Here is a 23274-nt window from a genome sequence, read left to right as displayed (position 1 = left end):
GGCAAGGGAGACCCTCAGTGAGATGGATTGGCTCAATAGCTACAGCAATGGACTCAAACACGCTGGCTAAGTGTGTGGATGATGCAGGACCTGGTGATGTTTCGTTCCGTTGTACACTAAGGTCTTCACGAGTCAGAGTCAACCTAATGGCATCCACTCATTCATCCATTCATCCATCCATCCATCCACCCACCTACCCATCCATCCATCCGCCCACCTACCCATCCACCCCCCACCCACCCACCCGTCCGTCCATCCATGCCTAGCCCATTTTAAACAATCTCTGTCTTAACTGGGCCTGAACTCTAGTTATCATTCTCTTGCCTCTTTTGCATAGCCAAACTTCCTGAAAGTGCCATCTATCTCGCTGCCACCACTCCCTCTGATTCCACTCACTCTCCAGCCCACTGCAATCCTGTCCGGTCAGGGGGTGAGCAGCCTGAGGTCCAGCTCCGACTGTGTTCGCTGGGTGGTGGGTCTGGGGCAGGCCTGCATCTGCTTCCCTGGCAGAGGCCTCTGCCGCTAATTCCCACACAGGCATGTGAGAGCTGCCGAAAACTACTCTTCTCCTTCCCTCTTAGCCCACTCCCACTCACCTCCCATTGGACGAATTCCTACTCTTCTTCAGGTTTCTGCTTGGATGTTCCTCGCTCAAGAAGCTTTCCCAGCCTCCCTCTCTGCGGGCCCCCGGCACCATCCTGCACTCCATGCTCACTCTGAGAGGGCAGGCACTGTGTGTCTCTCACTACTGTGTCCCCAGCACTCCACACGGTGCTTGGTACACAGGAGGGCTCACAGACATTGCTGAAGGATAAATGAGCACATTTCCTTACCCAATGGGATGCCAGGGAGGGCGAGAAGGCAGTGTTGAGCCCAGAGCAAAACCTCACCACTGATCCAACGCTCCTGGCCTCCCAGGAGTTGCTATGTTTGGCTAGATGGGTCCTGTGTATGGTGGCGCTCAGTGGAGTCAGGGTCTGAATATGTTCCTGAGTGATCCATGCACTGGGGAAGTAGAGACCTGGCAGATGGCCACAGTGGCTCCTATGCTATAGTGTGGAGATGGGGAGGACACATCTCCTTATGATCTTTTAGCTTGATACACTGCAAAAGTGCCAGAAGGAAGAAGTTTTCGTTTTATGCTGGGAGTGCAACTTGAAGAGAAGATGCAGTTCTCAGGAGCCTTCAGCCCAGAATGTCTGAGTCCCAGGTCACAGTGCTGCTGGTCTTCTAAAGGACCAGAAACAGCCAAGCCTTCTTCTAGTTCTCATCTTCTGCTGCCTTTGCCCCAAACTGGACTCCCGTAGTCCTAACAAGAGAAGTGACGGCAGAGGGGCAGGGGTGGTGGCCACCTGCCTGCACCCACACTGTCCCAGGTACCTCTTGGCCCTGGCTAGCCCCAGCTATTAGCTGGACCCTCTCATCTGCCTTTTTTGGGCTGTGTGACACTCACTTCTGCCCTCTTTCAACCCATTCTCCACACAGCTGGAGTGATCTTCTAAAAACACAAATCTGATAATGTCATCCCCTCTTAGGATAAAGACTAAGATCCTTTACATAAACTGCAAGTCTCTGCACAGCCTGCTCCATCACTCTTGTTGCTCCCTCACCCTTGCTTTTGGTGTGGGAGTCGTCCAGTCCTCTTGTCCACTCTTCAAGGCAAACCCACATGCTGTCTCCTGCCTGGCACTAAGAGTGTGTGGCTGCGCCCTCTCTGGGTTCTTCGGCTGGACAGACCCATTTTCTAGATGTACACGATGCAAGGAAGGAAACCAGTGTAGTCAGCAGAGTTGATCTTAGGGAAGGAAATGAGGGCGCTTAACTATGGCTTAAAATTCAGCCATATCCTCGAACTTAGTTATCTCAGTAATAAAGCTGAATTTTGATCTTCGCCTGTCTGATTCCTGGGTCTACTTCTTAATTAGGTCTGAATTCAGCAAAGGAAGAGGGATGTCATTTATTGGCTCCCCTCTGAACATCAACACACCCAATCTCTTACTGTTTTAGGCTAACCACAATGCAAACTAAAAAGTAGCAGGGATCCATGTGTTTGCCCATAGGGAACATCTAGTTTGTATTTACGGAATGAATGAACAGGTGAAAAGTACTCAGAATCAGCTAGCAATAGCTGAACTAACTTTTTTTGGTTACTCCTCAAGGCTCTGTCAATGACTAGTAGTGTGTCTTTGAGCAAGATACTCAATCTTTCTGAGCCTTGGAGATGTTATTAGGACAAAATGATATAGTCCAGGCAGTACACTTGGCATATTGTCTGGCATATGTTAATAATCAGCTATCTCTTTTATTATCATTGTTTTTACTGTTTTCCCCAATTTTTGCCTGCGGTGTTAGCCTCATGCCCTGCCCTGACCACTCTTGGTGAGGAAAAGAGTCAAGTTCCTCCAGCAAATTCGCTGTGAAGAAGGTAATTCCTGCAGCTCTCAAAGTTATCTTTTTTACATTTTGTGCATTTCGGCTGGCTGCATGCTTTGTACCAAACGTGCTATCTTTTCCATCCCTTTTGCTCAAAATGGGAGGTGTCATTTTACCCCTCAGACCACTATGATCATGGGGCTCCTGAATGTCAGCTGAAAAGCCTGGTCCCACAGTAGGAACGCTGTGGGGAAGATGGAGGGCGAGGGCAGGAGGGGTGAGGTAGTGACAGTTCAGAGAGGGATGGGGGTGGGGCGGAACTGGCTTAGTGGCAGCTTTTGAACTCAACTATTTGTCAAAGCCATATCAGATATATTCTTCATCTTTAGAAAAGGTTCAGGATGAAGCATAAAATACTTAAGAATGAGTTTAGAATTTGAGAAAATGGAGGATTTTGATAATAGATTTTAAGATGAACCTCTGAAGTCAATAATTAAAGAGAGACATCTTAGAAATCTAGAATGAGTTGAGAATTCAACATATTTCAGCAGTCAATGAGAAAAGGCTAGTTAACAACAAAGTGCAGGCTCACTGGTGGCTGTATGTCTGACTTTGTCCTTCTGACTCTCAGGATCATATCTTCAAAAAGGGATTTAACTCCTCTGAGCCTCATTGTAGCAGACACTCATTGCCTGTCTAGCATCTATTCCACCCTCACCCATTGCGGGAGCCAGTCTGTAAGGTGATCCCCAATGATCCCTGCTTGCTAGAATTCATGCCCTTGTGTGGTCCCCTCCACATTATACCAGGGTTGGCCTGTGCAGCCAGTAGAATATGGCAGAAGTAATGATGTGTCACTTCTGAGCTTAGCTTATAAATAACACCTGACTTCCATCTTGCTCTCTCTCTGATCACTTGCTCTGGGGGAAGCTGGCTACCATATTTTGAGCAGCCCTATGGAAAGGTCCACATGGCCCTGAAGCCCCCAACCCCAGTAAAACCTGAGCAGACTTGTATCTCCACTTGGGCGTCTCAGACTTAAAACGTCCAAAACTGAAATTCTAATCTTACCTCCCAAATCTACTTTCCCCATAGTTTTCCCCATCTTATCCTTCCAGTTGTTTGGGCCAAAAACCTTAGAGTCATCCTTGAGTCCTCTTATTTTCACATCCCACATCTAATCTGTAAGCAAATGCCATAGATTCTATCTTCAAAATACATTCAGTGTCTGACCGACCACTTCTCACCACTTTCTTCACTGTCATCCAACCTCCACAATCTCTTGTCTGAATTAGCACAGCAGTCTCCTAACTGGTCTCCCTGCTTCTACCCTTGTGCCCTTAGAGTAGCTGAAAAAAGTGCTATTAAAATGTAGGTCACATCATGTCACCTGTGCTCAAAATCTTCTAGAGGCTTCCCATCTCACTTACATAAAAGTCAATGTCCTTACAATGGCCTACAAGACCACCCGTTATCTCTGATTCTATCCCTACACCTCCCTTCCCTCACTCTGATCTAGCTACTATGGCCTCTCTGGGTTGGTGCCCACTGAACCATCTATTCTTCAACCTTGGGTCACGCTCCTGCCTTGGAACCTTTGCAGGTGCTGTTCCCACTGCCTGGAATGCTCTTTCCCCAGGTATCCCCGTGGTTCATGCTGTTGCTCCATTGTCAGCATCTCAACAAAGCCTTCCCTGACCATCTCATTTCAAATTGCTCACCACTCCATCCCTACTCGACCCGTCGCTACTCCACCCCCCACCCCAGTAATTCTTCTCTCATCTCCTTGCTTTTTCTTGATAGCACTTATCACAATCTAAAAACACTATATATGCTACTCATTTATATTATTCTCTGTCTTCCCTGCTAGAAGGTAAGCTAGACATGGACAGTGCTGTTTCCTTAATCTTGTCACTGCTATAGTCTCTGAGCCTGGCACATACCAAAATTGGTTGCTGTTGCCTACATTCTGACTCACGGTGACCCCATGTGTGTCAGAGTAGAACTGTGCTCCTTAGGGTTTCGAATGACTGATTTTTCAGAAGTAGATCACCAGGCCTTTCTTCCAAGGTGCCTCTGGGTGGACTTGAGCCTTGAACCACCAGCATTTTGGTTAGCAGCTGAGGGTGTTAATTGTTTGTATTACCCAAGGACTCTGAGACTGGCACACAGCAGGTGCTTAATAAATACTAACAGACACTGAGGTTGACTACTATTAAGTGATATGCACTGTTCTAGCACTGAGGGGATGAGGGTGAGTAAGACTTGATCTCTGCCCTAAGAAAGCTCACTGTCCCCCATTACCTACTCAACTTCTTCCTGACCCAGCCCCCAGCCCTATTCTGCTGCTGCCTAGAGGCTGGGGCTACTGCTCACTGAAGACTCCAAGGCTGGGTGGCCCCCAGCCACATTCTGCTGCTGCCTAGAGGCTGGGGCTGCTGCACTCTGAAGACCCCAAGACTGGGTGGGTGATGTGCTTCCAGAGAACTCTTGTTTGAAAAACTAAGAGAACTCTGGCACCTTGCTTGGCTGGGGGTTCTGAGTGGCAGCAGCCCAGCAACAAGGGGCCCAGAAAGCCCCTGTCTGGAATTATACTCCAAGTGCCAATGAATGCACTACAGGCAGACAAGCCTGCCATTGGTGAACCACATAAACTGGATCCCGGCAGGATGGAAGACTTCTGTGTGTGTGTGCGCGCGCACGCATGTATGCTTAAATTTCCTCTTCTGTGTGCCACCTGAAGACATGTAACGAGCATGCCACTGTCTCTGTTCACAGGGAAGGCTCCTTTCTTCTAGAAGGAAGCTTGCCTGGCTTTGTGCTGGTCTCAGCAGGCTGTCTGGGAATGCAAGGTACCAGATGGATGCCTTTAGTAATTAAAAATAATGAAAGGCATCATCAAGGCTGGAAAACATGTTTTGTCTTTTCAACTGAGGGTTAAAATATGAATTGGTGAGGACCGCTAAGGGTTAAAATATGAATTGGTGAGGACCGTTAAGGGTTAAACTATGAATTGGTGAGGACCGTTCTGATGAATTCGTCCCATAATTACAGGGCACTACAGGCGGTGCCCAACACCACATCACAGGATTGGGGGCATTTTGAGCGGTGAACTTTCCCCAGCGCCCCTTTGACTCCACAGTGCACAGGGTCACCATGGGCTCGCTTTGGTATAAAAGGTGGCTGTAGAGGCCTGGTGATTTATTTATTCGCCTGTTTGCAGCAAATGGGCTTTTTGTGCTTTCTTCACATGGGCCTTTTTATTCCACTGTCCCTGAAAAGAGCTAATAAAGGATCAATAAGATATACCCACACATAAATTGGTATTTATCTCTGCAGGATATCTGCTGAAAAATAAAAAGATCATTATATTGCAGACAAACACGATGAATTGTGTCTACGAAAGATTGCCCACCACAAATCTAAGTGCTCCTGCTTCTCAAACTAAATGCTGGAAAAGGAGCAAGGGGTGAAGCTGTGGGTGTGGGGGTGGGGGGTACTTATTCCCTCTGCCCAAGAGCCCTAAAAACCACCCTATAAATGTGGATTTCCAGGAAATCTCTTTAGAGGTCATTTCCCTGGGAAATTTGGCATCACGAGAACCAGAAAGTAGAACAGGGCTAATAATAACTTCATTGCTACTGTAGTCCTAATTCAGAAAGTCAGTTTTATTTTTTTTAACGTTTCTTTTCTAGGATACCATTTTGTTGATGTTAATTATGGTATAAATGGTGCAGATTAGCATGCAAACAGCATTACTCCCCCTGAAGAGTGCCAAATGCTGTGATAAAGTTAATGAAGTGGCCTGGCTGAGTAGAATGACCAAGATGTTCAGAACTATTTCCTTTGCCACTAACATTTAATTGCCAAATAGATCTTGATGGGGATGTTTTCTTTACGATTGGTCATTACACCTTGCAGTTAAGCTTCATGCAATCTTCCATGTATTCTATGTTGTTGTTGGTAGGTCCCGTCAAGTTGGCTCAAACTCCTGGTGACCTTATGTATAACAAAATGAAACGTTACCTGGTCCTGCACTGTCTTCATGATCACTGGTATGTTCGAGTCCACTGTTGTGCTATTGTGTCAACCCATCTCATTGAAGGTTTCTCACACTTTCATTGGCCCTCTACTTTACCAAACATAATGTCCTTTTCTAGTGATTGGTCTATCCTGATGATGTGTCCAAAGTCAGCAAGCTAAAGTCTTGCCTTCTTTGCTTCTAAGGAGCATTCTGGTTGTTTTTCTTCTGAGACTGATTTGTTCATTCTCCTGGCAGTCCAGAAAGTTGGTCAGGATGTGGGAATGGATAGAACTGCTGGCTTAGGAATCTGAGAGATCTGCGTTCGTACCGCAACTCTGCTACTTACAGCTGTGGACCTGGGTAAGTTACTTGCTCCCACCCCTGGCCTCTGCATGTGGAGGCTATCATGGCACCTGTGTCAGAGGAGTGTTGTATGGGTAACTTGCTAACATACTAGTTAGGATGATGTTGGCTGCAGGTCACAGAATTCTTCATTCAAATGAAGGATGCAGAAATCTTTTGAATCAAACTTACTGTGTTAGGAAGCAGGACAGGGGAAGAAAAGGCCTGGCGATCTGTTTCCATAAAGATTACAGCCAAGAAAACCTTATGGAGCAGTTCTACTCTGTAAGACACGGGGTAGCCATGAGTTGAGAGCTGACTCAACAGCAGCTAATGGTAGTAACCATAACATACATTTATCAAAACTCACTCAATTGTGTAATTAAGATCTGTGCATTGCACTATATACAAATTTTAGCTCAATACAAATAAAAAATTAAGAAAGATACCCTTAATAAAAATTTAAAAATTCAGAAATTAAAAAAAAATTCTATTAAAATGAGTATATTTTTCTTTAAATGGGTTTACTTATGGAAAAATCAATATTCAATAAACATGTCCGTGGTTACTATGTGCTTAGAAAAATGTACTTTTACTTATATATCTACAGAATAGAATTTTAAAATACCTGTGGAATTTTTATTTAACATTTTAAAATAACCCTCTACTTTCCACATAAGAACTAGCAATACAAAAATAAAAATAATTAAAAAAAAAGGCAAGGCAGGGCACTGTGCTCTTTTAAGATCTATCTATATGGGATCAAACTGACAACAGCAATTCCAAAGATTAAATGAGTTTATGTTGATGGGGGGTGCGGGGGAACAACTCAGAATAGAAGGGTGAGAATGACTGCACCACTCGAAGAATGGAATTAGTGTCACTGAAATGTACATGGAGAAACTGTCCAGTTGGTGTAAGTTCTGCTTGCTGTGTATATTCTCAACAACAAAAACAAAAATAAGATGAATTATATTTTAAAAAAGCAGCAGGGCAGGTGAGAGGGCTGTCCCAGCCAGTGGCTCTGGCTGGTTTCTCTGCCTGTTCCCAGTTCTGCTCTCCAAGCACACAGGCTGCAGTCCTCATCCACACAGGGTCACATCCCTAATGAGGTTCACTCTCAAGAGTGGGGAAACTCCCAGAAGCCCTCAGACATCTCACATCCCCCTCACAAAGCATTGGTCCCAGCTGGTTACTGCTCAGTCCTAAACCAACCCCTGTCATATAGAAGTATGGTGCACTGATTGGCTTAGACCTGGGTGGAAGGAATGGAATGACCATCACTGGCTTAGATTAACTAGGAGTCACCCCTGGGACTGGGGCCACTATACAGCCACAACGGTGGAAGGATGCTGAGGTAAAAGGCTCAGTGGACATTACACGCACACAAATGTTCCTATTATGTAATCATCACTCAATGAATGGAAGCCATCAGTGTGGCTGGCTGTAGTGTAAATAACAGACATTTATTAAACACCTGCTAAAAAGGAATTTGCTTTTCACTTCCTCAAAGGAGACTGAAACAGCAAAGTTTAGCCTGCTTTTTTTTTTTTAAGTAATTTTTATTGTGCTTTAAGTGAAAATTTACAAATCAAGTCAGTCTCTCACGCAAAAACCCATATACACCTCGCTAAAACTCCCAATTACTCTCCCCCTAATGGTTTAATGAGAGCCTGCTCTCTCCCTCCACTCTCTCTTTTCGTGTCCTTTTTGCTAGCTTCTAACCCCCTCCACTCTCTCATCTCCCCTCCAGGCAGGAGATGCCAACATAGTCTCAAGTGTCCACCCGATCCAAGAAACTCACTCCTCACCAGCACCCCACTCCAACCCATTGTCCAGTCTAATCCATGTCTGAAGGGTTGGCTTCGGGAATGGTTCCTGTCCTGGGCCAACAGAAGGTCTGGGGGCCATGACCACTGGGGTCCTTCCAGTCTCAGTCAGACCATTAAGTCTGGTCTCATGAGAATTTGGGGTCTGCATCCCACTGCTCTCCTGCTCCCTCAGGGGTTCTCTGTTGTGTTCCCTGTCAGGGCAGTCATTGGTTGTAGCTGGGCACCATCTAGTTCTTCTGGTCTCAGGGTGATGCAGTTGCTGGTTCTTGTGGCCCTTTCTGTCTCTTGGGCTCCTAATCACCTTGTGTCCTTGGTGTTCTTCATTCTCTTTGATCCAGGTGGGTTGAGACCAATTGATGCATCTTAGATGGCTGTTTGCTAGCGTTTAAGACCCCAGACGCCACTTTTCAAACTGGGATGCACAATGTTTTCTTAATAGATTTTATTATGCCAATTGACTTAGATGTCCCCTGAAACCATGGTCCCCAGACCCCTGCCCCCTGCTACGCTGGCCTTCAAAGCGTTCAGTTTATTCAAGAAACTTCTTTGCTTTTGGTTTAGTCCAATTGTGCTGACCTCCCCTGTACCGTGTGCTGTCTTTCCCTTCACCTAAAGTAGTTCTTATCTACTATCTAATTAGTGAATACCCGTTTCCCACCCTCCCTCCCTCCCCCCTCTCGTAACCACAAAAGAATGTGTTCTTCTCAGTTTATACTATTTCTCAAGATCTTATAATAGTGGTCTTATACAATATTTGTCCTTTTGCATCTGACTAATTTCACTCAGCATAATGCCTTCCAGGTTCCTCCATGTTATGAAATGTTTCACAGATTCCTCACTGTTCTTTATCGATGCATAGTATTCCATTGTGTGAATATACCATAATTTATTTATCCATTCACCCATTGATGGGCACCTTGGTTGCTTCCATATTTTTGCTATTGTAAACAGTGCTGCAATAAACATGGGTGTGCGTATATCTGTTTGTGTAAAGGCTCTTATTTCTCTAGGATATATTTCAAGGAGTGGGATTGCTGGATCGTATGGTAGTTCTATTTCTAGCTTTTTAAGGAAGCACCAAATCGATTTCCAAAGTGGTTGTACCATTTGACATTCCCACCAGCAGTGTAGAAGTGTTCCAATCTCTCCACAGCCTCTCCAACATTTATTATTTTGTGTTTTTAGATTAATGCCAGCCTTGTTGGAGTGAGATGAAATCTCATTGTAGTTTTGATCTGCATTTCTCTAATGGCTAATGATCGTGAACATTTCCTCATATATCTGTTAGCTACCTGAATGTCTTCTTTAGTGAAGTGTCTATTCATATCTTTTGCCCATTTTTTAATTGTGTTATTTGTCTTTTTGCAGTTGAGTTTTTGCAGTATCCTGTAGATTTTAGAGATCAGGCGCTGATCAGAAATGTCATAGCTAAAAACTTTTCCCTGGTGTGTAGGTAGTCCTTTTACTCTTTTGGTGAAGACTTTGGATGAGCATAGGTGTTTGATTTTTAGGAGCTCCCAGTTATCTAGTTTTTCTTCTACGTTCTTTATAATGTTTTCTATACTGTTTATGCCATGTATTAGGGCTCCTAACGTTGTCCCTATTTTTTCTTTCATGATCTTTATTGTTTTAGATTTTATATTTAGGTCTTTGATCCATTTTGAGTTAGTTTTTGTGCATGGAGTGAGGTATGGGTCTTGTTTCATTTTTTTTGCAGATGGATATCCAGTTATGCCAGCACCATTTGTTAAAAAGACTGTCTTTTCCCCATTTAACTGTTTTGAGGCCTTTGTCAAATATCAGCTGCTCATAGGTGGATGGATGTATGCCTGGATTCTCAATTCTGTTCCATTGGTCAATGTATCTGTTGTTGTACCAGTACCAGGCTGTTTTGACTACTGTGGCAGTATAATAGGTTCTAAAATCAGGTAAAGTAAGGCCTCCTACTTTGTTCTTCTTTTTCAGTAATGCCTTATTTATCCGGGGCCTCCTTCCCTTCCATATGAAATTGGTGATTTGTTTCTCCATCTCATTAAAGAATGTCCTTGGGATTTGGATCGGAATTGCATTAAAGGTATAGATCGCTTTTGGTAGAATAGACATTTTTATAATGTTAAGTCTTCCTATTCATGAGCAAGGTATGTTCTTCCACTTATGTAAGTCTCTTTTGGTTTCTTACAGAAGTGTACTGTAGTTTTCTTTGTATAAGTCTTTTACATCTCTGGTAAGATTTATTCCTAAGTATTTTATCTTCTTGGGGGCTACTGTAAATGGCATTGATTTGGTGATTTCCTCTTCGATGTTCTTTTTGTTGATGTAGAGGAATCCAACTGATTTTTGTATGTTTATCTTGCATCCCAATACTCTGCTGAACTCTTCTGTTAGTTTCAGTAGTTTTCTGGAGGATTCCTTAGGGTTTTCTGTGTATAAGATCATGTCATCTGCAAATAGAGATACTTTTACTTCTTCCTTGCCAATCTGGATGCCCTTTATTTCTTTATCTAGCCTAATTGTTCTGGCTAGGACTTCCAGCACAATGTTGAATAAGAGTGGTGATAAAGGGCATCCTTGTCTGGTTCCCGATCTCACTGGGAATGTTTTCAGGCTCTCTCCATTTAGGGTGATGTTGGCTGTTGGCTTTATATAAATGCCCTTTATTATGTTGAGAAATTTTCCTTCTATTCCTATTTTGCTGAGAGTTTTTATCATGAATGAGTGTTGAACTTTGTCAAATACCCCTTCTGCATCGATTGATAAAATTATGTGATTCTCGTCTTTTGTTTTATTTATGTGGTGGATTACATTAATTGTTTTTCTAATGTTGAACCGTCCCTGCCTACCTGGTATGAATCCCACTTGGTTATGGTGAATTATTTTTTTGATATGTTGTTGAATTCTATTGGCTAGAATTTTGTTGAGGATTTTTGCATCTACATTCATGAGGGATATAGGTCTATAATTTTCTTTTCTTGTGGTGTCTTTACCTGGTTTTGGTATCAGGGATATGGTGGCTTCATAGAATGAATTTGGTAGTATTCCATCCTTTTCTATGCTCTGAAATACCTTTAGTAGTAGTGGTGTTAACTCTTCTCTGCAAGTTTGGTAGAACTCTGCAGTGAAGCCATCCAGACCAGGGCTTTTTTGTTGTTGTTGTTGGGGGTTTTTTGATTACCTTTTCAATCTCTTCTTTTGTTATGGGTCTATTTAGTTGTTCTATCTCTGTTTGTGTTAGTTTAGGTAGGTAGTGTGCTTCTAGGAATTCATCCATTTCTTCTAGGTTTTCAAATTTGTTTGAATAAAGTTTTTCGTAGTATTCTGATATGGTTCTTTTAATTTCAGTTGGGTCTGTTGTAATATCGCCCATCTCATTTCTTATTTGGGTTATTTGCTTCCTCTCCTGCTTTTCTTTTGTCAGTTTGGCCAATGGTTTATCAATTTTGTGAAGTTTTTCAAAAAATCAGCTTTTGGTCTTGCTAATTCTTTCAATTGTTTTTTTATTTCATTTAGTTCAGCTCTAATTTTTATTATTTGTTTTCTTCTAGTGCCTGTGGGTTTCTTTTGTTGCTCTCTATTTGTTCAAGTTGTAGGGATAGTTCTTTGATTTTGGCCCTATCTTCTTTTTGGATGTGTGCATTTATTGATATAAATTGGCCTCTGAGTACCGCTTTTGCTGTGTCCCAAAGGTTCTGATAGGAAGTGTTTTCATTCTCATTGGGTTCTATGAATTTCTTTATTCCATCCTTACTGTCTTCTATAATCCAGTCTTTTTTTGAGCAGGGTATTGTTCAGTTTCCAAGTGTTTGATTTCTTTTCCCGTTTTTCCTGTTATTGATTTCCACTTTTATGGCCTTATGGTCAGAGAAGATGTTTTGTAATATTTCAATGTTTTGGATTCTGTTAAGGCTTGCTTTATGACCTAATATGTGGTCCATTCTACAGAATGTTCCATGTGCACTAGGAAACAAAGTATAGTTGGTTGCTGTTGGGTGGAGTGTTCTGTATATGTCTACGAGGTCAAGTTGGTTGATTGTGGCATTTAGATCTTCCCTGTCTTTATCAAGCTTCTTTCTGGATGTCCTGTCCTTCACTGAAAGTGGTGTGTTGAAGTCTCCTACTATTATTGTGGAGCTGTCTATCTCACTTTTCAATGCTGATAGAGTTTGTTTTATGTATCTTGCAGCCCCGCCATTGGGTGCATAAATATTTAATATGGTTATATCTTCTTGGTGTATTTGTCCCTTTAATCACTATATAGTGTCCTTTCTTATCCTTTCTGATGGATTTAACTTTAAAGTCTATTTTGTCAGAAATTAATATTGCCACTCCTGCTCTTTTTTGATTGTTGTTTGCTTGATATATTTTTTTCCATCCTCTGAGTTTTAGTTTGCTTATGTCTCTAAGTCTAAGGTATGTCTCCTGTAGGCAGCATATAGACGGATCTTGTTTTTTAATCCATTCTGCCACTCTCTGTCTCTTTATTGGTGCATTTAGTCCATGGACATTCAGGGTAATTATGGATAGGTATGAATTTAGTGCTATGATTTTGATGTCTTTTTTTGTGTGTTGACAGCTTCTTTTTCCCACTTGATTTTATGTGCTAGGTAGATTTTCTTTATATATTCTCCTTTCCTCATATTTGTTGTTGTTGATTTTGTTTCTGCTGAGTCTGTATTTTTCCCTTGTATTTTATTTTGATGAGTAGGATAGTTTGTCTCCTTTGTGGTTACCTTATTATTTACCCTTATTTTTCTAAATTTATAACTTTTATTTCTTTGTATCACCGTATCTTCCTCTCCATATGGAAGGTGTATGATTACATTTCTTAGTCCCTCTTTATTATTTTAATTTTGTCTTCTTTTATATAATAACATCGGTGTTACCCTGTGTTGGGCTTTTTTTTTTTTTTTGAATTTCCCTGCCTGGGTTGACTTCTGGTTGCTCTGCCTAGTGTTCTAGTCTTGGGTTGATACCTGATATTATTGATTTTCTAACCAAAGGACTCCTTTTAGTATTTCTTGTAGTTTTGGTTTGGTTTTTATGAATTCCCTCAACTTGTGTTTATCTGGAAATGTCTTAATTTCACCTTCATATTTGAGAGACAGTTTTGATGGATATATGATTCTTGGCAGGCAATTTCTTTCCTTCGATTTTTTAAATATGTCATCCCATTGCCTTCTTGCTTGCATGGTTTCTGCTGAGTAGTCCGAGCTTATTCTTATTGGCTCTCCCTTGTAGGTGACTTTTCTTTTATCCCTCACTGCTCTTACAATTGTCTCCTTATCTTTGGTTTGGGCAAGCTTGATTATAATATGTCTTGGTGACTTTCTTTTAAGATCTACCTTACGTGGAGTTCGATGAACATCTTGGATAGATATCTTCTCAACTTTCACAATATCAGGGAAGTTTTCTGCCCACAAATCCTCAACAATTTTCTCTATATTTTCTGTTATCCCTCCCTGTTCTGGTACTCCAATCACTCATAGGTTATTTCTCTTGATAGAATCCCACATGATTCTTAAGGTTTCTTCATTTTTTTAATTCTTATATCTGATTTTTCTTCAAATATGTTAGTGCCAAGTGATTTATCTTCAAGTTCAGAAATTCTAGCTTCTACTTGCTCAATTCTGCTCCTCTGGCTTTCTACCGAGTCATCTAATTCTGTAATTTTATTGTTAATCTTCTGAATTTCTGATTGCTGTCTGTCTATGGATTTTTCCAGCTTATTATACTTTTCATTACGTTCCTGAATAATCTTTCTGGATTCTTCAGTTGCTTTATTTGTGTGTTCCTTGTCTTGTTCTGCCTATTGCCTCTTTTCCTTCCTGATGTTTTGAAGGGTTCTGTACATTAAACTTTTGTATTCTGCATCTGGTAATTCCAGGAATGCACTTTCATCTAGAAGATCCCTGGATTCTTTGTTTTGAGAGCCTGTTGAGGTGATCATGGCCCGTTTCTTTATGTGCCTTGACATTGACTGTTGTCTCCGAACCATCTATAAGTTATTGTATTAGTTTATGCTTGCTTACTGTGTCGTAGCTGCTTGCTTTGTTTTGTTTTGGTACACACCTGTGGGTTTCTTGAGTGAGCTAGCTTGATTATTTTTGCCTTTGGAGCTCTGGTGTCCTGCCCCCAGCTGGCTAGAGCTGTTATCAGGTCTATCAGTCTAGGAGTCCATTCAGTTTTCTTGTATGAATTCAGCTCAGGTTTCCAGGTAGCTGATCATCAAGTGTGTGGTACAGGCTCTGTCCTACGGTCTTAGAGGGGCAGGGGTGATTGGCGTATATACCGGTATCTGATTGCAGCAGGGGGTCATGCTCTGAACAAGGCAGGGGGCTGAGAACCAACCCCCAAGTGTCTCTGAGGAAAACGTGTCTCTGTTCCATACAGCGTGCTGGTGGGTGGGCTCTGCAGAGGGACCATGGGTACCCAAAGATTTGGTTGTAAGGACTGGGAGGTACCAGTTATCCCTGGGCCCCTGTCATGGGTGGCTGGGCGACCCAAGTGGAGCCAGCAGTTCTTAGGTCCCTGTTCTGGGTAGGTGAGGATCTTGTTTAATAGGCAAAGCAATGTCAAACGTCAAGCATCCACCTCTCCACCGCACAGCTGAAATGGTTGGAGTTTGCCAACAAGGGCCTATTCTCCTATAATAGGCCCACACAGATCCATGCAGAAGGGAAAGGTGCTCAAGGTCCATGGATGGCTTATGCCTGGACAGGAGCTGCTTCTGTCCTGAGCTCCCCAGTTAATGGAGCTAGCAAATTATCTTTTCCCCCTAGTTGGAAATTTGTCCTTCCCCAAGGCCAGAAGGACGGCTCCAGGTGCTCACCAGGGCCTATCTCAGGCCTAGGGATTCAGCTGCTGAAGCTGGGTTACGGAGTGGGGGTGTGGGGGGGACGAGGTAAAATATCCGCAGGCACTTAGCTTTTGCCGAGAGCACCCTTCTCCTCAGGTTCCGGAGGTGTGAGTGGGCTGTGTGGCTGGCTGCTTCTCCCTGAGGAAACTGCGGCCCAACGCTAGTACCGCCACCGCGGCTCAGGGAATGGTGCCTGAGGGCTCCCCGCGATTCAGGTCCGGCAACTCCTCTCCGCTTCTGAACGGTCTCTTCCTTCCCTTGCCCCTCAGTTCGCTGTCTAAGCTTGCCTTTGATGCTCAGGGCTCCCAGCTTGTCACAAATATACTCGTTTCACTTGTTTCTTCAGGTCTTTGTTGTAAAGAGGGCTTGATGAAAGCATCTGTCTATTCCACCATCTTGGCTCCACCCTCCTCATCATGTTTTTAATGAACACGCTTTCCAAAGCTGCAGTCAGTCTCTCATCCAGTTCTGCCAGACCATGTGATCTACCAACAACACGTTGCTCTCCCTGATGAAGCCACCCTAACCTGAAGACAATTTCAGTGAAGGGTGAGCCTTCAACAGCAGCATCAGAAGGAACATGAGTTTGTTCTATGCCAGCCCTTTACTGATCAAATGCTAGCATGAAACTTTCATAAGGTCGTCATAAAGCATGACTTGAATGTTCTAATAGTCAAGCTGTTTGGTACAACTGCAAAGAGACAACACAACTGGAAGCATGGATTAAGTGCTTCTATAAATCAATACAAACACTGTAGCCTTTCAGCCACTGTGAGAAAGGTGGTGGATGCTCCTGGCCTCATACGTTGCCTTCCAGAGCTCATGGACAATGTCCCACAACAGGGTGGGCTGAGGAGTCCAGCCTTAGGGCTGGGGTAGACAAAAGGTCTCTGTGGTTTCCAGTGTGGCAGATCATTGAAGAATGTAAGTCACCAACTTAAGCCTGTCCTATCAAGGAAATTTTAGAGATGAGAAAAGTGAAAAGTTCAAAAGAAAGCTTAAGTAGCCATTTAATAAGATACTGAAATCCTGAAAGAACTTTTCTTAAGGCTCTCAAGAGAGATGAGGACTACAGTCAGGAAAATTTTCAAAACTCAAATAATTAGGCATAGCCTACAGGGCAGTAAATTGATCATGTTATTGATACTATCAGACCCATATATCCTGCTCCTGCCCCATAATCCTCACATACCTCCCCCCTCCCCGCCCCAATATACACACCTGTAGGTACCCACTGGCCATAGGCAAAAGCATAATTTCTCTCAGGAGTGTTGTGACCCCATTTCTCAGCGGGGCTATAGATACCTGCTTATCTCCTTCTTTATACAAGAATTCCTTCAAAGACTATTATTATTTATTTTTCTATTTAAAGAAACTCTTATGGGATAGGAAGTTTACCTGTTTATAATAATGTTACCTGATTTCTTTTCCTTGTTTCTAATACCCTCAAATATACCCACTACTTTGCAGACACTCAAAAAGCACAGAGAAAATGGTTTGGTGGCTGCTCAAAAAGTTATACATAGAATCACCATAACAACCAGGCCAATCTACTGCCATTGAGTTGATTCCAACTCATAGTGAACCTATAGGACAGAGTAGAGCTGCCCCTTAGGGTTTCCAAGGCTGCAAATCTTTACGGAAGCAGACTGCCACACCTTTCTCCAAAGGCTGGTGGGTTCAAACTGCTAACCTTACAGTTAGCAGCTGAGCACTTAACCACTGCACCACCCAAAAAAAATTTTTTTTTGGTTCCTTAGAATCACCTTATGATCTACCAATTTCACTCCTAGGTATACACCCACCAAAAGTACTGAAAGCAGGAATGCAAACAGATAATTGTACACATTTGTTCACAGCAGCATTACTCACAATAGCCAAAAGGTGGAAACAACCCTAGTATCCATCAAGAGATGAATGGATAAAGAAAATGTGGTATATGGATACAAATGAATATTATTCAGCCATTAAAAAGGAATGAAGTACTGATACATGCTATAACATGGATGAACCTCAAAAACACTAGGCTAAATGAAAAAAGCCAGACACAAAAAGCCACATAGTGTATGACTGCATTTATGAGAAATAACCATAGTAGGTAAATTCTTAGAGACGGGAAGCTGACTGTGGTTACCAGGAGCTGGGGGAGGAGGGAGTGAGGAGTGACTGCTTAAGTGGTGCAGGATTCCTTGTGGGGAGATGAAAATATTTTGGAATGAGACAGCAGTGAATGTACTAAATGCTGCTGAATTGTAAATGTTTAAGTGGTTAAAATGACAAATATTTTGTTATATACATTTTACCACAATAAAAAACTGTTAGTTTTATGTTATGTGGATTTCATCTCAATTAAAACAAAATGAACAAAAAAATTGGGGCAAGTTCAGGAAAGGCAGTAGTAGGGTTAAGAAAAAGCAACCAACCAAACAAGGCGATCTGCCTTCCAAAAAAAAGTCCACCAGAAAAAATAGGAAACTTTCCATGGACAAAAAACCTTCAATTCTGAAGACTTCCTCCCAGCAAAATTCTTACTGATGTCATTGCTGTGAAGGCACTACATATAATGACACACACACACACTTAATAAAACCAGTGTCCTAGAATTTTTGAGAATTGTGATCCCATTCTCATTCCACCTTCACCCATTAGACTCACTGACTTTGCTCATTTGTAGAGACTATGTTTAGAATGGAAGGGCTAAGAAGTCTGGGGAGAGAAATGATGTGGGAAGAAAGGACAAAATCAGAGCTGGGAGAGAAGTGTGAAGATTAGAAGCAGAGTGGTGGGAGGGTGAAAACCTGTATCCCCAAATTGGATCCGTGAGAAATGAGCCACCAGCAAACCCCCGTCTGAACCCTACTGCATTGTGTCATGGTAATGAGTAATAAGAACGAGTTGGGGAGCAAGCAAACCTGGGTAAGAGTTTGAAGTAGACTTTGAGAAAAGGCCTAGCTACGAGGTACATCTAAATCTTAAAATTGAGAGTCAAATCTGTCTTTCCCAAGACCAAATCTGCACGGAAAATTCTGGTCTCAAGCAGGAATAGACAGATGGTGGTGGAGCCATAGACAGGCACCCAGAAAAGTCCCAGGAGCCTGTTGACCAGGAGGCTAGGGAGAGGATGGATAGGCCAGGCTATTAGTTCATAGCCATGGTGGTGACAGAACAATGGTCTGGCAGGTGAGGAGCACCTTGGCAGGGAGGGAAGGATGCTGGTAGGTACAGGAGCCAGTGGAGCAACCGATGACATTAGCTGGATGATGTCAGCTAAAGCCATGATTCAGAGACACTGGCAAGCCCCAGCAATCTTAGAGAAACTCCACAAGTTTCTGGCATGGAACCCTTTGCAGAGTATGGTAAAATCCACAGGAAGCCTGGCACTGAGGCTAAAGGCACAGGGGAGAGAAAGACCCAGAGTCATAATGGAGGCCGCTGCAGCACCAGTCCCCTCCATTGCCATGCATGAACCCTGACTGCCTCCCCCCCCCCCCCCCCGCCAAGCTGCCACACGTGGGAACCTCCTCTACAACATGGGGAGAGCGCAGAGCTGGTTAAAAGAACAGAAGCTGGAAATGAGAATACAGTTGTAGTATTTGGCTAAACTCTTCCTCCTCCAACTTGAAGTGAGTGTGTTTCATATCAGAAGGCAGCAGTAGTGCACCTACCCTCTGGGGATGCTTTCAAAATTGAGTGTAGAGGTGGGGGAGGGACTGGTGGGACGCAGGCAGACAGCTCCTGTGGGGCCTGGAGGGGTCCTCTGATTCCACCGACCTGATGGGCAAGGGCGGTGGTCGTTTTTTTTTTAATCCAGGAGGACGCTGTACACACTCTGCCTCAATAAGGCTCCTGATAAGAATGCACCGCTGAGGGCAGAGGGTACCATGCTCATTTTCTCAAAGGAGCTATTTGCAGAAGACTGAACTAATCCACCAGGCGCTCCTTGGAAACTCTATGGGGCAGTTCTACTCTGTCCTATAGGGTCGCTATGAGTTGGAATCGAGTCGACGGCACTGGGTTGTTTTTTTGGGGGGAGCCAGTGAATAAAATGCAACAAAACCCTGGAGCGCGGGAGTCTTTAATAGCTCTCCTCCCACAGGCTGGAGAGGAACAAGCTGTTTCCCCTTACTTCATTTCCCAGATAAGGTGTCTATTTGTCATCATGGCTGAAAGCAAGGCTCCCAAGGGGGGGTCTCTGTGGCCAGGTGAAACAGGGCCATGTCATAAGTGGAGAGACACGTAGAAACACAGGGCCTTGGCAGATATGCCTTCTTTGTGGCTCTGTGACAATAGAGGCTAAATGTCCTTAGTGGAGCTGCTTAACCAAGCTGAAAGGGTCTGCTTTTTCAGGAAAGGCAGGGAATGAGGAAGAGGGGAGAAAGGACGATTTTTTTTTTAATGCTTTACTTCATACTGTAGCCACTAATTTTTTTTCTATTTCTCCCTTTATTGTGGTAAACTACATACAATATAAAATTTGTCATTTTAACCATTCAAAAATTTATTGTGGCGATATATATATACACACATATATATAATAGAAAGATCACCATTTTAATCACTTTTAAGTGTACAATTCAGTGACATTAATCACATTCACCATGTTGTCCTATCATCACCACTATCCATTTCTAAATATTTTATATCGCCCCAAACAGAAACTTTGCGCCCCTTAAGTAATAACTCCCCATTCCCCCTCCTCTCAGGCCATGGTAACCTCTAATCTACTTTCTGTATCTAAGTATTTGCTTATTCTACATATTTCATATAAATGGGATCAAACAATATTTTGTCTCTGACTTATTTTTTGCAGTGTAATGTTTTCAATGTTCATCCACGTCATAGCATGTATCAGAATTTCATTTCTCTTTAAAGTCGAATAACATTCCACCCTATGCATATACCACGTTTTGTTTATCCGTTCATCTGTGGATGGGCACTTGGGTTGTTCCCACATTTTGGCTATTGTGAAAACTGCCGCAATGAACACTGGAGTAGACGTATAACCACTAATTTTCAAATGCGCAGACCAGCTCGCTTGGTATTTATTTTGATGAGGGACGACAAAACAGAGACACACCTCTATAATCTTAAGAAACCTCCATCACTTGCTTACTTCACTGGGAAAAACTAAAGCAGCCTCAAAGGTCCCATGAGTTTCAAAACCATCGTGGCAAGCCCCCATGCTCTAAGCCTCCCCAAAACCTTCTTTGTAACATTTTCCTTACTTTTAAGGAACAGCGTAAACATCCACGCGTGTATTTTGTCACTGCTAAGACCAACTCACCTTAAGGTCTGAAGGGCTGTAACCCACGACTCAGGTGAGTCTCAAGGCTTCTGGTGCCACCCAGGGACATGGTTCTATCAGTAACAGGTGACAGATGTTGGTGTATGTAGGGCTTGGGCCTGTTCACACTTTGGACTAGAATGACGCGGTGATTAAGAGCAAGGACTCTGGAATCCAGTAAGCCGCTATTCAAGCCCTGGGCTTGCTATATAACCTTGGGGCAGTGACTTAATTTTGCTAAGCCTTGATTGCTTCCGCTGTACAATAGGGTCACTTGCAGTATTTATCTTACAGATTGGTTAAAAGGATTACATAACATAGTGCAGGCAACGCATTCGGCAGTTGCTGAGACATGAGAGCCCCGAGATGACACGGAGATCCAGGTCCAGCTCACCTCCCTGCCAGAAGAACGTGGGGCGGCAGGTAGGGAATCTCCCCCACTGCACTCCTGGGTCCAGGGTAAGGATTACAGGAGAAGAGCTAGGTTAGCAGGGAGGTCCTTTTCGACTAACCCACGGGAATTGGGCTATAGGCAGTGACGTGGTCACTGTTACCACAAGAAACATACGATTGTCTTGTGGATGTTCCACCCTGAGCTGGCAGTCCCGCCTCCTACACACAGGCTCCAAGCCCACAGCCCGAGGCCACAGTTCCTCCTCCTCCTAAGCAGTTTTCAATTGATTTTAAGTGTAAAAAACAGCCAACTGCTTTGGTTTTAATTGCCGCCTTCTAGGAGTTTTCCTTCAGACAGCAAGCCAGTGTCCTAACTTCCCAAGTTGGAAAAGTCTGAGACAGAAGTCAGGACTGTTGGTTTTTGATATGTACAACAACTTGGATCGATCTCCAGAGCACTGTGCCGAGTCAAAAAAGCCAATCTGGAAAGGTCACACACTTACTTATACAATATCCTCAAAATGACAAAGTTACAGAGATGGAAAAGAGATTAATAGTTGCCACAGGTTAGGATGGGGAGCGGGAGAAGGAAGGGGACCCAGGAGAGCACATTCAGGGATCCTGTTCCATTTGTCTGTCTTTTAGGGTCCCACTCCCAGTTACTACTTGAAAGAGAACAGTACAGTCTCTCTCTTTAGAGTGCTGAGCCACGCCGTGTGTTGGTTCTGATGAGCTGAGCGGCAGGTGACCAGTATCCTGACCTGGCTTCACTGTGTTAGAATAATTCTGGAAGGGTAGGCATGACCATATAGGGGAGCAGGACAGAAATGTTTCTGGTGATGTAATGATTCTCTATCCTGCCTGCAGTAATGGTTATACAAGTCCTCACATTTGATAAAATGCAGAGAACTACACACGTGCACACACGCATACACACAAATGCACATACATGTACACATGCACGCACACACACACAGAACCAATCCGCTGCCTCTCTAGGAGTCATCATTCAGTGACCCTTCAAACAAAAGGCCAGTCCCCTGCCTTCTCTAAAATTGGAAATTACTGAGCTGGAAGTTAGGATTCCTGCTTTTTGTTAGCTTGTTTGTTTGTTTTGGGCATTTTCACTGTGTCTAAAACCAAAGCACTAGAATAATTTAAAAGCAAAACAAAGCCAGTGTAGGGATAGAAACCATACAATTGAACCCACTGCCTGGTCCACTAACATTCTGTCAATTCAGTCATGACTAGATTCATAAATGATCACTGAATAGAACGTGTGTAATGGAAACACATTTCAGCATCACACACACGATATTCCCCCAAGGTTTCCCAAGGGCTGGCATCCTGAGATTTTGCATCGGAACAGCCATACCTGCCCCCTATTGCTGACTCTGACCAAACAGGTCAGTGCCTGGGCTGTGCTTGCCAGTTAAATATTTTGAATATAATGCTTAGGTCCTACAAGACTTTACTTTGTATCATAGGAAGTCAAAAAATAAATGCACAACTCTTTAAGTTTCCTACTTCCAGGAGTCTTGAAACTTGCATTTTTTTTCTTTCTAAATGTAGGGTCTGTGATAAGTATTTTGAATTTAACTGCTGAAAAGAAATCCGTGACTAGATTCGTGACTTGTAACCAACTCGTCTTGCTGTTACCATATGGTGTTTCCTTTAATAAAAAACATTTTGCAGAAATAATGATAAAAAATGCTTTAAGCTTTTATAAAAGTTAGCTGTTTCTGGCAATAAAAACGTTCCTTATAATTATTTAGATAACTTTGTATCTGGTAAACAGGAACAGCTCTGCTCGCCTTGTCACTTCCCTTCTAAGAAACCATGCTGCGCTTGGCCTGTGTCATTCATCCTGAGACATGTTCTGAATGTCTTATTCATTGATCACTCCTTAGATCTCAGAAATATACATCTAGGGATCCTGCTCCATTCATCTGTCTCTTAGGATCCTGTTCCCAGTTACAATTTGCAATAGAACAGCACAGTCTCTCTCTTCAGGGTGCCGACCCACACTGTGTGTTGGTTCTCATGAGCTCAATCGCAGGTGACAAATATCCTGACCTGGCTTCAACACATTAAAAGAATCCTGGAGGTATGCAGGCCAGGAATAAAGCAGCTGTCAATGCAAGGTTCTGGGCTCTTCCTTCTCTGTGTGCTA

At 43.1% G+C, this 23274-nt stretch overlaps 1 protein-coding gene across 10 annotated transcripts in view; it reads right to left on the bottom strand.

Moving 5' to 3' along the window:
* The window catches only part of FARS2 (phenylalanyl-tRNA synthetase 2, mitochondrial), a 648562-nt gene that overhangs the window by 30251 nt on the left and 595037 nt on the right, over positions 1–23274 (bottom strand). For 9 of the 10 annotated variants that reach the window (XM_049882699.1, XM_049882660.1, XM_049882671.1 and 6 more), the window contains one exon: positions 6932–7022. The exons of the other annotated variant lie outside the window; for it this stretch is intronic. In XM_049882699.1, coding sequence (XP_049738656.1) covers positions 6932–7022 — 91 coding nt within the window. The remainder of the gene's footprint in view (positions 1–6931; positions 7023–23274) is intronic. 10 annotated transcript variants of the gene reach the window in all.

This window comes from Elephas maximus, chromosome 1 (assembly GCF_024166365.1).
Source record: "Elephas maximus indicus isolate mEleMax1 chromosome 1, mEleMax1 primary haplotype, whole genome shotgun sequence".
NCBI classification, from domain to species: Eukaryota; Metazoa; Chordata; class Mammalia; order Proboscidea; family Elephantidae; genus Elephas; species Elephas maximus.
The sequence above is the reverse complement of the archived record's forward strand: the minus strand, read 5'-3'. Positions and strand labels throughout refer to the sequence as shown.